Source organism: Phodopus roborovskii, unplaced genomic scaffold, assembly GCF_943737965.1.
Source record: "Phodopus roborovskii unplaced genomic scaffold, PHOROB, whole genome shotgun sequence".
NCBI classification, from domain to species: domain Eukaryota; kingdom Metazoa; phylum Chordata; class Mammalia; order Rodentia; family Cricetidae; genus Phodopus; species Phodopus roborovskii.
The window spans coordinates 15,925,043-15,940,560 of NW_026126424.1; the positions used below are offsets into that span (position 1 = coordinate 15,925,043).

A 15,518-nucleotide genomic window follows, 5' to 3' on the forward strand; every position below is an offset into this window, starting at 1 on the left:
GTGTCATTAAGTAACCCAGGCTGGCCTTCTTGAACTTGCTCTGTAGCTAGGGCAGCTTCAGAGTTGTAGTCTTCCTGCCCCTACCTATTTCAAGAGCGCTGAGATAATAGGTGTGTTGTGATAACCAGTTATATTGTTATTCTTAACTTATAACTTATTCGTATTTATTTACATTTCATTAATTGTGTAGTTTCATTAATTCTCTCTCAAGGAAAAATAAAATAGTTTTTCATGACTTCATTTTATATGTATGGGTGTTTCACCTGTATGTATGTCTATGCATCGTATGTGTCTAGTATCAGCAGAGGCCAGAAGAGGGCATCAGATCCCCTGGGATGGGAATTACAGATGGTTGTGAGCCAACATGTGGGTTCTGGGAGAACCTGGGTCCTCTGGAAGAACAGGCAATGCTCTTAACCTCTGGACCATCTCTCTGGCCACCTCCCTCCCCCTTGCATTTTGAAGGGATAAAGATTAACATGATGAGTCAAAAACCCAAGCAAAAATGTGTCTCTATGGTTTTGGTCCATAGAGAATACAAGTAAAACTACAATTTCTACAGTTATATTCTAACTTTAACTTCTTTCTGAGAGCTTTCCCAAGCCTGTAGCACCAGGCTAACTTTTGAGGTGGAGACAGGGGCAGTGAACTTACAGGGTTAAATTGACTAGTTCTCTGTCGTTAAAGAAGGTACAGACTACTGGGATAGCTGTCATGGCCTCCTATGCTTAAACTCGGAATCTCTTTGTATCAGGCAGAAGGTCACTGGCCAGAAAACTTCCTGGAAATTTGGCTTTCCCTTTGCTCTGAAGGAAATTGAAATGATCATGGGGAACTGGAGAACCAAGCTGCCCATCCCCACAGGGACAGGGGGATGCAGCAAATGACTTCTTTATCTTTGCTATTGGACTGAGCTTTTGTGGAAAGCTGTTATCCCCTCAGGGGACTGATACCAGTTTGAGTAATTAACTCATGATTATGCAAAGATAATTTATCTAGCCTCTTTGTTTTTCTCTTCCCTTTTCATCGCCTTGGGCTACTCATTTCTTATTACTGTCTTCCCCATGTTAGGACTGGGGTAATGAAAATGGCAAGAAATAAAAAAGGAGCCCAACTGTTTTGCCCATTTTACTTTCATTAGCAATTTTGTTTAAAATGAAAAGATATTAAACAATATGTTTAGGCAATATTTTTACTTTCTATTAAGATTATACATAGAAGAACTTTGCAAAAATAGTTTCTCAGTCATCCCAGAGCCATCTGGATTGAGTTAATCAATTCCTATTTGCAGTAAATCAGAAGAATTTATAGTAACAGCCCTTGTAGTAAGTGAAATATTTTTTCTCATACATTCACACATGATTCTGACAACAGTAATAAACTCTAGCAGGTTTATTAACTACTTGTTAAATATTAGATGAGCATGGAACACGCCTGCAAATCAGTAGCACTGATTTCGCCAGCACTGTTTCACAGTGAGGAAAACGGGGCTTCAGTTTTAATTTGTAGGTAAAGATCATACAGACACTAAGTTCTTCCCCACCAGCCTGTGAGCCAAAAAGAAGTAGGAACAAGTACATTTTTCTGTAGGTTAAGTAACAAAAATTTGAGCTTGCCATGGGAAGGCTTTCAGAGGGAGGCAAAAGGTGGATTTTCTATGCTGACAACCTAGGGATTGTCTAGTTTTTTATTCTACTAGAATAGGTCCTGAAGCTAGCTCATGCGTTCATCAGTATTGCACAGAATCCTTCCACCTAAGTTCCAGAAAAATGAGCCATAACAGAGATGAGTGTTTTGAGCCAGTGATTACTGTCCTAAGGTCACATTAATGCCTCTTTATCCCCTACTGAGAACCTCTCCTTGTAAAATATTGGCAAGAGCCATCTTCTTTCTTTCTTTCTTCCTTTCTATCTTTCTTTCTTTCTGTCTTTCTTCCTTTTCTGCTTCTATTTAATAGTGGGTTTTGTTTGTTTGTTTTTGTTTTTCGAGACAGGGTTTCTCTGTAGCTTTGGAGACTGAACTGGAACTCGCTCTGTAGACCAGGCTGGCCTCGAACTCACAGAGATCCACCTGCCTCTGCTTCCCGAGTGCTGGAATTAAAGGCGTGTGCCACCACCACCCAGCCTAATAGTAGTTTTTGGTTGAAAGAAAAGAACAGGATTTTAGTTCATTCAATAATATTTATTGACCGCTTGCTTTCTGTCAGATACTACAAAGGTTCTGGGACTCTGGAATGCAAAAAAAAAAAAAAGTCAAATATGTTTCTCCTGGAGAGATTACATTATAGTAGAAGAACAGAAATAATAAACACACCGAATAAGTAATCTTTCTGATCTTAAGTGACAGGGTAGGTGTGTCTGTAATGTGTAATGTACTGGTCATAAGTTGACCTGACAAAGAGGCAGGTATTTGGGTAAGAGCGAGAGGAGACTGGGGGTGTCTGAAGTATCTGCCTCCTCTTAAACAAGCTTTGCTTTTCCTCTCTGGCATTACATCTGACAACAGGTGTTTTCTTCTTTTGTCATTCCTTCTGCTTTTCCAGTGCCTGATAGAATATAAACTCTGTGAAGACAAGGCTGTTTTGCTATGTTCCCCCCCCACCCCCTTTTGTATCCCTAGGTGAGATGCTCTTGCTTGGAAAAACAATAAATGCAAGAGTAAATACTTGTTTTATTAAAAAAGTGAATGCATTTTGTAAGGGTTGTGAGGATAGGCCTCACTGATGTCTGGTAAGGGTGTGACGAGAATGTCTTGTATTACAAGTCTTTCTTTGTACCACCAGCTCCCAAATAACAACCCAGAGACATTAATTATGAAAGCTTGGCCTTAGCTTAGGCTCATCCCACTAGCTTTTATTTACTAGTTAAATTAAATAATTTATGTTGTCTAAGTTCTGTTGCATGCATTGTTACCTCACTTCTCCGTACTGTTCATGTCGCTTTTCTGAGTCTGGCTCGAAACCCTGTCTTCCTCTCCGAATCCTCTCTGTTCCCTGAAGTCCCATTTAACATCTTCCTGCCTAGCTATTGGCCATCCAGCTCCTTAGTAAACCAATCAGAGTGACACCTCTTCACACAGTGTAAAGGAATATTCCAAAACAGTCCTGTGGCAGTCTTAAAGAACATAGTTCACAGGAAGGCTGAATGGCTAAGGGGAATAGCTAAGTGAGATCAAAGGCAAGTCGGGAGCCATATTCCATGCAGCATGGTGGCCATTGTAAGGACTAAGGGAGATCTGCTGATGGATGGTTGGAGTCATAGAGGGATGCTTGTCATTCTAGTTATTTGCTCAGAATAAGCAGAAATGTGAAAACCAGGCAAGGGGCATTGATAAAATCTAGACAGGAGCTGATTGTGGCTAGGGTAGTTTCACAGTGATGGAGATGATGTAAAGTGGTCAAGTTCTGGGTTTAGATAATATTTTGGATGGGAAGCCACCAAGTTTTGCAAGTAGGTTGGATATTAGATGTGAGAAACAGAATATCTTTAGAAGGAGTAGTACTGAGGGTAGGGCAACAGGATTGATGGGAAGAGAGAACAAAGTAGTCCTGTGCTGCTTCTTAGATTCCCCCAGTAAAATGTCAAGTAACAGTGCAAGTTGTAGGTGCAGGCTCCTGTCTGGACGTATAAACAAGGAAGTGTGAATACATACAAGGTTGATTTACAGTTTGTCTTTGAGATGGGAGCATTAGAAAACAAGTGTAGATTACAAGGACTACGCTTTTGGGTTTGTCTGTGTTTATTGCACAGTGATAGGATAGAAGACACAGTGAAAGAGACTGACAGTTTGGCAAGTGATTGACCAGTGAATATTCTCTGGCAGTGCCACAGGGAACAATGCTTTGTGTATTATTCCTGATAGTCAGGACTGAGAACTGGGTGTGGAATGGTATGAGCAGTTTGCAAGTTGCTTGGCAGATCATTTTAGAAAATGGTGAGTTGTAAAATCAGGGCTGAAGTGACTGCAAGAGCAAAGGAATTAGAGATTGTGACTAATTTGGGATTTAATTTTGGGACACGTTTGGGATTTTTGACTTTCTCTGTCCAGGCAGGAAGGGGTGCTGGACTAAGTAAAAGGTTTTAAGGTAGAAGAAAGTATAGTATGTTGACACTAATAGAAATGACCCAGTTGAGAGAATAGAATTGATAATATAGAAGAATTTAGAGAGCAGTGTTCTTGAATAGCACGTTTATATTCCAAACTGGAGCAATTGAAATGTAAAGTAAGTAACAAGTTGCTGGCTGTGATTATTGAATAAATGCAGATGTCATGGGAATGTTTAGCCTTTGGTGAGCTGGTTTCAGTAGTGGCTAACTAATCAAACATTGTCTTGTCCTTACTGAGAATAAACAAAAATGTGAAAGCCGGGCAACAGGCATTGATAAAATCTAGACATCAGTGATGACAAATGGATAATTCCATCTGATAACACGTGAGAGGGCATGAGACTAATAGCGTGGACTTTTTTCTTTTTTTCCTGTAATGGTTAGACAACTTACAATGAAAATAGATTGTTTCTTAGAAGCACAAGACAAAAATAATTCCATTTTCAAAAACAAATGAGGTGTTGTTTTTGCTTTCCTGCCACTTTTCTAGAATGTTCATCTGTTTGTTACCAGTTTTACAGGTTTGGTGTTCTAATTTTTTTCTCTCTATTTTTCAGGCTGGAGTGAGGCAGCTTTATGTACAGATTGACTTTGCAGCTATGTAGTCAATGAAAAGAAACTGTTTGAGGACCAAAATTTTCCAGTACTGTACAATCCAAAGCATTGTACTACCCAGTGCTCTAAAATAGGGATGTCGTCTCTACAACTCGGAAGCACCAAGTAGTGCAGGTAGCATCCGCGTATGCTGGGGACCACAGCTGGATCCTGCCTAGACTGTGGCCTTGTGTGCTCTTCCCTCCAAGCCATTCTGATTGCTAAGGTTTCTGGGTTTGTTCTAGGGTGTTGGGTTGTCTTCTTTTTCCCCTGGGGGTTCTTGCTGATCACCTTCAGCCCATCCTATCATCACACCAAGCTAGTGAGAAATTCAAACCGTGGGCCGCCACGCTTCCTAATGTCTTCACTAAAGCTGCTGGAAACCACTGCTTTTATCCCCACAAAACCAGTGTTGTTTTAACAAGCAGAAGTCTGTTTTCTATGTAATGTCAGTGTTGACATTCTTCAGTGTAATCATACGTTTGTAAAATTGTTTGTACCTTGCAAACTTATGAACCAAACCATATTGGGTTTTCAAAGTGCCTTTGTATCCGAAAATATATTTGCCAGCACAGAAATGTACCATCAAAGGTCAGGTCATATGTATGTTTTTTTTAAAATGGATATTCTACAATTTGTACAAAATAAGACTTGCTAGTAACATATATAACTGTCTTTTGCGTATTTCCAGCATAGGTTTAACTATATTAAATTTCTTGTCTTGTGAAAAAGGACATTATTTTGCTTTATAAAAAATTCAGTGATCACATTAAGATACTTTGTAGATCACTTTCAAAAGTGTAGATACACTAGAAAAAAAACTCATCTAGACCAAAAAAAATCTGCTCTATTTCAGATTCTATAAACTCTTGGCCTGTGTGGTAAATCTTCCAGTAGCTCTCCTTGCCATTTTTACAGATTCTGTTAATGATGAGAGAAAGCACCACAGAGTTGGCAGAAAGAGCAGTGGCAGTGACATTTTACATCTTCATATTTTTTTGTCAGGTGCCAAGCAGTACAGTTTCTTTTTCTAGTTTTGTTTGCACAAATACAAATTACTTCCAGGAATTCTAGGGCAGCATTTGATTGAGTGTGAACTGTTACCACTATGGAGCAAATGTGGTGATATAGAATTCTTCCTAAAATTGGAGTCTTATAAATAGTTGATTTTCTAGGGTCTTGAGTACGAGAAAAATAAAATTGTGATGGACATGATGTTGCACACTACTCCCAGCACTCAGTAGGCAGAGGCAAGCAGATCTCTTGAGTTCAAGGCCATCTTGGTTTTCCAGGACAGCCAGAGCTACATAGAGAGACCGTGTCTTAAATTATAAATAAACTGTAATTTGAAATGACAGGTGCTTAATACTCAAGTACTCTTGGTGTTTTCTTTGGGTGTACATTTTCCCATTATACTTCATTTATCCCTACAAATATTCCCTTTAGTTTAAGTAAGTTGTATTGTTAAGCAGAATTTTCAAAACCTTGAAAGGCAAAAATTAAGAGTGTAGATCAGTGACAGACACTTTATTCGTAAGGGGGCAGAATTTACTGTTAATTTTTGCCTGAGCTTCTGAGTGCTTTTTCTCCTACTTCTGACTACAGCCTATATGAAGAGAGCTGTACCAGTCTCAGCTGCAACAGAATACCATACAATGTCTGTGGTACCCTTTTATAAATCAAGTGGGATTTCAAAACCTGTCTGCTTTCCGCCAGGCTGCAGTAGATTGGGTTTGATTGATAAAGTGCCATAGTCTTTCAGGAGGAAAAGTAAAAATGGTGATGTCCTGGCCCCCGAGCTGCTTCTTCAACTCCGTGTGGAGTAGCTAAGTCTGACAGACCCCAGTGGGTAGGGGAATACTTCTGGAAATGACAGGTCTAGATAAAGGCACAGACTCGGATGTGGTCACCTAATCCTGGTGACTCCATCGGAACTGTGTATGTGGAGTCAACTTAGGTGGTTCTAAGATTTACCAAATCTGCTTTCCACTGGGCCCTTAATTCCACATGGAATTTTTGTCCAAATGGATCATTCTGTGTATCTAGACCCTGAGTGCACCAGCGCAAGAATGTTGCTTTTTCCTTTGATGTGGCATAAAATATGTTTGATATGAAACTAATTTTGCACTTTGTTCCAAGAGTTTTCAAGCTCATAACATTTAGCAGGTTGGCATTTCCTTTTTGCTTTAATTAAATGTTTGCAGACCTGTGTGTCAAAAAAAAAAAAAAAAAAAAAAAAAAAAAAAAATGTGAGCAGAAACTACTTTTTATAGAAAAAAAGCTTGTCTTCTAGTGTTCTTGATGCAGGCTAATACTAACCAATGGTCCTATGAAGAAATACTACCTGGTAATGGTAATAAAATTTATTTAAAATATTCCTAACGTTAGGCTAATATTCTTAAAAAAAAAAAAAAAAAAAGTCAAGGCCAATCTGAGTGTAAATTTGCCAATCTATGAATAACCAAAGTGTTTTCCTCTGAATAATAAACCTACTTTGTTCAGGGAAAGTTTACCTTACCAGACAAACATCCCCAACGAGGTGTATTTTAAAAATTCTTTGTATTAGTTGGTGAAGAACTTGGCCGAAGTACACCTTCCTCATTTTGGAAACTCTCTGTATGTCTTTCTGAAGGACAGTATCTGGTTATGTATAGGTTAGTGTTCCTCTACTGTCATCCACCCCCTTTTGTAGTGGAGGTGTAAGATCATGGCAACAGATGTCATTTTGATGTTCCTTTATCTAGAGTCTTCAAAGCCTACACATATATACTGGTAACCAAAATACTGTGACTTCTGTGTACCTCTATCAAGCAGCCAAATCAGTACCCTGAAATGTAGCCGATCAGAACTCTCATGTTTTTACAGATAGTAACATGGGAACCAACCTGGTATAGAATGCTGGGATTTAAGAATAGCGCATTATTTACTGTAGAATTCCACACCTAAGCAAAGACTGTGCTGGGAGCAGTCTGTTTCTACCTCTCATGTTCAGATGAGAAACCTGAGGTCCAGAAAAGCGTCATTTCCTTAAGGTTACAGGGATGAGTGGTGGCGAAGCCAATGCTCAATGGTGATTATCCAATGCCCACTTGCGAGTTCTGTACACTGTACTGTGCTGCTTCCCTGTGTGGCGTTGCCCTTCTGTAAATGTGACTAAATATGGCTTGTAAATAAAGAACTCTGACCTCTAGTTTTGGTACATGAAGGCACTTTACAAATGGAATGTTGTCTCACTTTTCATATATAATTGTGAAGTTTATATTATTTCCATAGTGTTTGTTGCAGAATACATTATAATGATTATTTTTTATTCTTCCAAACCCAACTCTTGACTTGAAAAAAGAAAACATTTACTTTAGATACTTTTAACTTGTGAATTTTTATTAATTGCCCAAGGCTCGGTCCAGTTTAATGCTGGGTCACTTTCCTAATTTTGCTTATATACTGGAAACTGGTTCCTTTTAGATAGCAGGCTGATTCATGGGTCATGCATTTTTCAGCCCTGCCTGCCATGTTCTTTTTCAGTCCCTGGAGAGCATTTTTCCTTTAAAAGATTCTCAAAGCAGTGTAAATGGGACAGTAAATATATGGAACACATTTTTTAAATCTTAATCAGGACTACAAATACTAGTCCACTGCTTTTGACTCTTCGTAAATGTTTTACCTTGGCCAAGTTAAGGTCTTTTTGTTTGTTTGTTTGTTTGTTTTACAAAGAGTCACCACTGTTGAAACACATTATTTTCTAATTCATAAGAATCTTGGGGAGGGGCCTTTCATTCTCTGAAGAACATTCATTAAATGTTCTGTGAAAGATGCTCAAGATACTATTTACAGAGGCCTCTTTATTGATTCAGATCTCTACCACAGAAACAAGACACTGAAAAATCGTTCATCAAGGAAAGTGTTTGCAGAAACATAGCAGAGAGGTGTAACTCCATTTAAAGGCCAACTTGGGCAAGACTTTTTTGATGAGCTCATCTTGGTTTTGTGTTCAGCTTCAGGCATTTCCTAACTGCAGATAACACAGAAAACAAGGTAGATAACCTCTGCTAAGTATGTAACCGGGCACTTGGTGACTTTTCTCATGTTCCCACATCTAGTTCTCACATTTTTATAAAGAGAAGGTTGCATGGTTTTATGATTGACAGCATCTTAAAATTTCATCCATGATCCTTATAGCATGAGGGGGTCCTTATCTGGGGACAGTCTGTGCTACAGCAGCAACTCCGTCTTTTCTGATGACTGTTTTTATAAGGCCCAAGAACTTGTAGCACACCTATGTAGACTCCTGGAAAATCAGTGAACACTCAAGGTGCCGTTGCTATGGGAACATTTACAAACTGCCTCTGGCCTGTTTCCTCTTATGCTCTATATGTCTGCTTCATAACTTGGCCACGGATCGAAAGCCGCACTGGGGAAGTGGCACTAGAACTTCCTGAGTATTTACAAGCTGTTAGAAAGTTTCATTGGAAGTCATGGCGGAGCTGTTCACTGTGCCTGCGAACTCTGTTCCAGCATGAGTGCCTGCCTCAAGAACATCACTGGGGAGTCTTTTGCCAAAAGCACACCCCAGTTTTCAGAAGTGTGAAGTGGTCTCTGATTTACACACTACATTTTGCACAAACTTTTTTCAATATAAAAAGTCTGTTTCATGAATAGAAACCTGAGCTTCCACCAGAGCTTTGAATACGAATTTGGAATTTTGACTGTTCTATTGTAAAGCATAACAAACTGAAAGAAGTCTTCTATGTCCTTCTCTGCTTTGATTCAGTGGGTTTATGCCTACAGGGTCATGAATATTTGTTACCAGTAACTCTTCAACTGCAGCAGACACAAGCTGAAGGGCAGGGACAGGAGGAAGCTGAGACTCACTGCAGAAAACGTCTCGGAGTTCTGGTATTTCTGTCCAGGCTGGATTTCTATCCGTTCTGTCCATTTCTCCCCAGCTAGTCTGGGAGTCGCTCAATCTCTGCTTTCTAGTCTCCATGTCGTTGGGGATTTGGTAGAACTGAGACTATACGCTATGGCCTTCTGCACTACACAGCCACAATGGGGATTGTGTCACATCCTGTGTTTTGGTGGAGAATTGCCATATTGCCTTTTAAGGACTGTCTCTACACCCCCCCCAAATATTTTGTCATCCAAAACACTTTCGGAGAGATTGCTTAAAGGTGTTTCTAATGAAAACACCATGTGTATTAAATGATCTAAATGTCCCTAGAATAAACTTAACCATTTTTGTCTTGTTTCTCCTCAAATATTTTTTGTACATTTTCTCCCCTAATTCAGACATAATGTGACTGAAAATTTGCCAGATCCCTTCTTCATACTTTCTGAACATGCCCACACTTTACTTTCCTGCTCTTAATGGTTTTAAACATGGCTAAGTCTCGATTGGAGGTTGATGCCTTTGATGAAGATGGTAGCACCAAAACATTTCTACAAATGTTTATATACAAGGCCAGGTAGGAATGTCACATATAAGCAACCTGGATGGTTTGAAAATGCTGCAGTGACCAATTATGACTTACCCAAGTGCACTACAACAGATCACAATGTATGTATCTTTCACGTTTTTTACTCGCATATGTTCACATACATATTTTGTTTAACCACAATGTATTTTAAAATGATCATATGCAGCTGTATTAAAATTTTGTTTTCAATTAAATTTCTGTTTAAAAATCTTCCTGGGTCATGTCTGAGTTGAATGGACCAGAATGAACGCTTGCAAAATCTAGAGACTGGGCGCTAAGGTGTTGATCCAGAGCCTCTTCCTCCACACTTGTCCTTTAGCTCAGATTCCTTTAGAATGATCTTTTGAGATTCCCACCAGCATCGAGTTGTTCTTATCTCACTGTGGGTGACCTCATCTACATGAACTTGACCTAGCCTACAGGACTTCAAAGCTTTCTTGTCAGCAGTAATTCCTTTTTAAAGTAATTTTTGCCAGGTATGGTGGTGTACACCTTTAATCTCAATACTCAGAAGGATACAAAAACAAGTGGATCTCTGAATTCGAGTCCAGTCCAGTCTACACAGTGAGTTCCAGAGCAGTGGGAGGCTACAAATTAAGACCCTGTCTCTCAAAAAATATTTTTAAACTAAAAAATTTCCAGAAAAGTCTCATGCCATCTTTTCAAAGGGATTCTTTTGCTTTCTTCTCTCACATATTACATCCCGGCTGCAGTTTCCCCTTCCTTGAGCCTCTCCCCTCCCCACCTTCCTTGTCCCCCAGACCTATCCACCTCTACCTCCCCTCAGAAAAGATCAGGCCTCCCAGGGACAGCAACCAAACATGGCATAACAGCTACATAAGACCAGGCATATCCCATCACCTCAAGGCTGGACCAGGCAACCCAGCAAGATCAAAAGGGTCCCATAAGCAGGCAAAACAATGAGACTGTCCCTGCTCTCACTGTTACCCACAAGACTAAGCTACTCAGCCATAACATATGCAAAGTACCTAGGTCATACACCTACAGGTTCCCTGATCTCTGAGCCCCAGTGAGTACTGGTCAGTTAAATCTGTGGGCTGTGTTCCCATGGTGTCCTTGTCCCCTCTGGTTCCTACGATTCTTCTTCCCCGTCCTCCTCCTAATGTTTGGCCATGGACTCTGCATCTGCTCCCATCAGTTGCTGGATGAAGTCTCTCTGGTGTCTTTGATGAGGGTTCTTTCTGCTAGGCTCCTATCCCAGAACACTCTGCAGGAAGGACAAAGTAGGTTTAAGGTTTTGTGGCTGTGTTGGTATCCCAGTCTCTCCACTTGAGGGCTTGCCTGGTTACAGAAGATGGCTGGTTCAGGCTCCCCATCCCCTATTACTAGGAGTCGTTGCTAGGGTTACTCTTGTTGATTTCTTGGAATTTCTAGTGCAGTGTTTCTATCTCACCCTAAAAAGGATTGTTATCAAGACAGCTTCTTCACCAACAGCCTTGCCTATACTGTACTCTAGGGACATTCTCTACCACATCCCCACAGATCCTCACAGTGCGGGCACATGCTGCTTGTTGTGTCTGAGTCTCCACAGCTCCTAGTACTGTGGCTTCACTTCAGTTTGACCATGTTGTGTGAAGGCCATCAGTCGCACATGTATTATCATGTTCATGGCAGAACTGCCAATGTATGAGAACAGAAACAAAATTCTTCCATCCTAATTGCTTCTCAGGGACAATTCTCTTCGATTCTCTTCAGACTTATAGAATCATAAGAAATTGTAACATGGCCTTGACCATCTCCCCTTCCTCCTACCACAAAATCCCTTCCTTTAAAATCTTTTGAATTCTCTTTCCATTCCAGGACCACTACTGTGTCCCAGGACTTACCTGAAAGCACGATCTCATTTGAGACCTGCTCATCTTCCCACTTAGTCCATGCCTATCTTTGTCATGTCTTCAGCCCCTCATAGCATCATAGAAAGAGTTGGTGCCAAGGCAGGGAATCTGCAAGGCTGGACTTCCACATCAGTTGCTCTACAGACTTCTTCTCACCTTGCCTGGCCCTGCTGCACTGTTACTCACTAGGTATGTAGCATTCCGGGTATCCCTGCCTTTGCTATATTTCCTAGAATTAGCACCCAAGCCAAAGTCCCCAATAGCCTGTGGACAGACACAACGTTTTCAGCTCTCACACAGGTTGAGGCAAGCTGTGTTGTCCAGGCCCACACTATATCAGTCTTACATTTAAGAGTCCACTGCTTCCCCAGAAGTCTGCCTATGTTGCCTGGCTACGAAAGCAAGCTTCCCAATGTTCTTTCCGTCCTCTAGCTTAGAATGCTGGTTCTTCTTTTTCATTGCTTCCTTTCTACTTGATTTGGTTGTTAAACATGACCATTATTATTCTTTTGTTTTACACTCTGAATCTACATTTGTGATTAGTCTTTGTGGTGGGGAAGTGCTCATTCCTGGTATATAGTGTTGACAAGCTACCTATCAATTATGAAACGCAACTTTCTATGAATTTTTTTGTTGTTGTTTTATTATTTTGTTTTTGTCTTTGGTAGTTTTGTTTTGTTTTTATTTCTGAGACAAGTGGCTGTCTTGGAAATTACTATGTAGACCAGGCTGGCCGCGAACTCCCATGGATCCACCTACTTCTGCCTCCTGAGTGCACCAGGCCCAGCTAAAGGTTTATTTATGTGGTTTATGTACACACATGCTTTGTCTCCACACCAGAAGGGGGCAATGAACCCCACTATATATGATTATAATCTAACATGTGGTTGCTGGGATTTGAACTCAGGACCTCTAGAAGATTTGGGCAGCCAGCCAGCACTCTTAACTGCTGAGCTATCTCCAAACCCTTCCTTATTTGGTCATATGTCTCAGAGGGTAGCAATAAGCTAGCTTTGCATCTAGACTGGAAACACAACAGAGATGAAAAGCAAACACATCAACAAATGTAAACACAATGGCAGCACTTACTGTTGTGCATTCCATTTCAAGGGAAAAACAGAAAATTAACAGCACTTGGATGGTTCATTTGAACATTTTTCAGTTCCCCTAACCCTACCGCCAAGCTTTGAAAAATCTACCATTGGGGCTGGAGGAATAGGCTATGAGCACTGGCTGCTCTCCCAAAAGATCCATGTTCAATTCCCCACACCCATGTGGCAGCTCACAACCATCTGTTTAGTCCTGGTGTCGTCTTCTGGTTCCCATGGGTACTGCATACATATAGTACACATATATGCAAGAAAACCATGTGGCTTCTTTTAAAGTATGCCATGAAACTCATGCTTGACTGTATTACCAACATTCAAGTAAGCAATTAATTCAATTATATTTGCTAAATTCCTAAAACCAAGAGGAGCTTCATGAGGTACCATTAGAATGCATACAGCCTAGCACAATAGGCAATCAAAATTTATTGAGGGGGAAAAAAAAAAAACAAGCTGGAGAGATGGCTCAGGGGTGAGTTTTGCTGAACAAGCATGCTATCATGAGTTCAGATCCCAGCATCCATGTAAAAACCTGGACATGGCCTCACAGGTGTCTGTAACCTCAACTGAGGCACATCACTGGGCTGTATGGACCAACAACCTAGCTTCAAGTTAGGTGAGAAATTGTCTCAAAGGAATAAGCTAGAGACACCCATGTCCTCCTCTGGCTCCCATATGTGCGCGCACGCACACACACACACACACACACACACACACACACACACACACACACACACACACATATATATATCACATACATACAGATGCCCAACATAAAACCATTGTTTTTTAATAGAAACTTGAATCTTTGAAAATAGTACTGTATGAATTACTAAGGTCAACCTTATATTTTTGTAGGCCAGATATTGCTAAACTTAAAAGACTAAAAATATGATAATACAGAGCTAAAACATTCCCGACAGTATTTCCTGAATTTTGCAAGAAACATTCTCTTTGCAAGTACAACATTTTACAAACAGATTCATATTTCCATGTAAGCATAGGTATAGTTTCACAGCAATTATAATTTTGCCATCTTTTAACTTGTAGAAATGTGATCATCTAAAATTATAAGAACATAGGGAATGTCCAATTAGCCTTATGTTGTCTTCACCCTAGGCACTGAGTTAGATAATCATGTTTCAACTTTACAGGAATTCTCTACGTCATGCTACTTCCCCTTGAGTAGTAATTAGTATATAGGTCACATTGGCTTAGACAGACTCCAAAAGGTAAAGTTAACACATCTACAGTCCTATTAGCTTGAGGAAACTTGTTGGAGGCAGTACTGTGAGGAACAGCCAGGAGCTATGGAAGCCAACAGAAACTCCAACTTGTGGAGAGGGCAGATTTTATGATTGCAAAAGCTATGGCTTCAAAAAGGCAAAGCAAATTTCTCTTTCTCTTCGACACGGATGAGGATTAAGTCACACTCGTGGAAGTATGAAATAAAGAGTAATTAGAATGTCCGGTCCCTGGCCAGAGGTTAAAGCGGGAACCCAGGAACTATGATGTAGGGGAAAGACGGGGGGGCACAGAGCCCAGGAGAACCATATAAATAATGTTACAAACCACAAGGATCACTTTCAGATCATTGTATTTTGATGCCGATCCTATTCAGCAAACTAAAAAGCCCTGTAACTTCCCAAGTTCCACACTGAGCACGACAAATCACACAGGCTTTGACCTGTGCCTTTGACCTGTGTCTTTGACCAGTGTATGGACAAGACAGACTAGTGGTCACACCCTGCCCTTTACCCCATTGTTTGTTTCTGGGAACAGAAAGGCTCACTTCACAGTAGAATTGGATGACGTGATCTCATATATGATATTCAGAATGTTAAATTCCTTGTTAAATTCCAGGCAGGTTGACCAAGCATGGTAACAACATCAACACTGGAATAACCTAATAAAGACCTTGAAGTAGCAACTATAAAAATGCACAACCACACAATCATAATAATTTTCCAACAAAGGCTAATGTAAGAAATTGGAGATTAGGGCTGGGGAGATAGCTACTGTTCTTGCAAAGGACCCAGGACTGGTTCCCATGTGATGGCTTCATAATGCTTTGTATCTCTAGTTTCAAGGGATCCAACATTCTTTTCTAACCTGTGTCTCCTGCATGCACATGGTGCACATAAACTCATATAGTTGCACACATACACATACAAATAATAAATCTTAAAAATGGACATTTAGGGCAGTAACCAAAACTTTAAAAGCAGACTAAATGAATTCAATAGCAGTATAGAAGAAGCAAGAGTCGATAACCTTGAAGACATATCAGGAAATTTTACTTAGAATACACAAAATGTTTAAGAGTGAAACAACAGGAACAGAACAGAACTTAGAGACTTGTGGGACGAGAAATGCCTG

The 15,518-nt window shown here is 40.2% G+C and overlaps 1 protein-coding gene across 1 annotated transcript in view; it reads left to right on the forward strand.

Annotated features, from left to right (window-relative positions):
* The window catches only part of Slc30a7 (solute carrier family 30 member 7), a 69,921-nt gene extending 59,534 nt beyond the window's left edge, over positions 1-10,387 (forward strand). The window contains exon 11 of the mRNA XM_051185627.1: positions 4,664-10,387. Within this exon, the coding sequence (XP_051041584.1) occupies positions 4,664-4,711 (48 nt within the window). The 3' untranslated portion in view covers positions 4,712-10,387. The remainder of the gene's footprint in view (positions 1-4,663) is intronic.
* Positions 10,388-15,518: the final 5,131 nt, after the last annotated feature.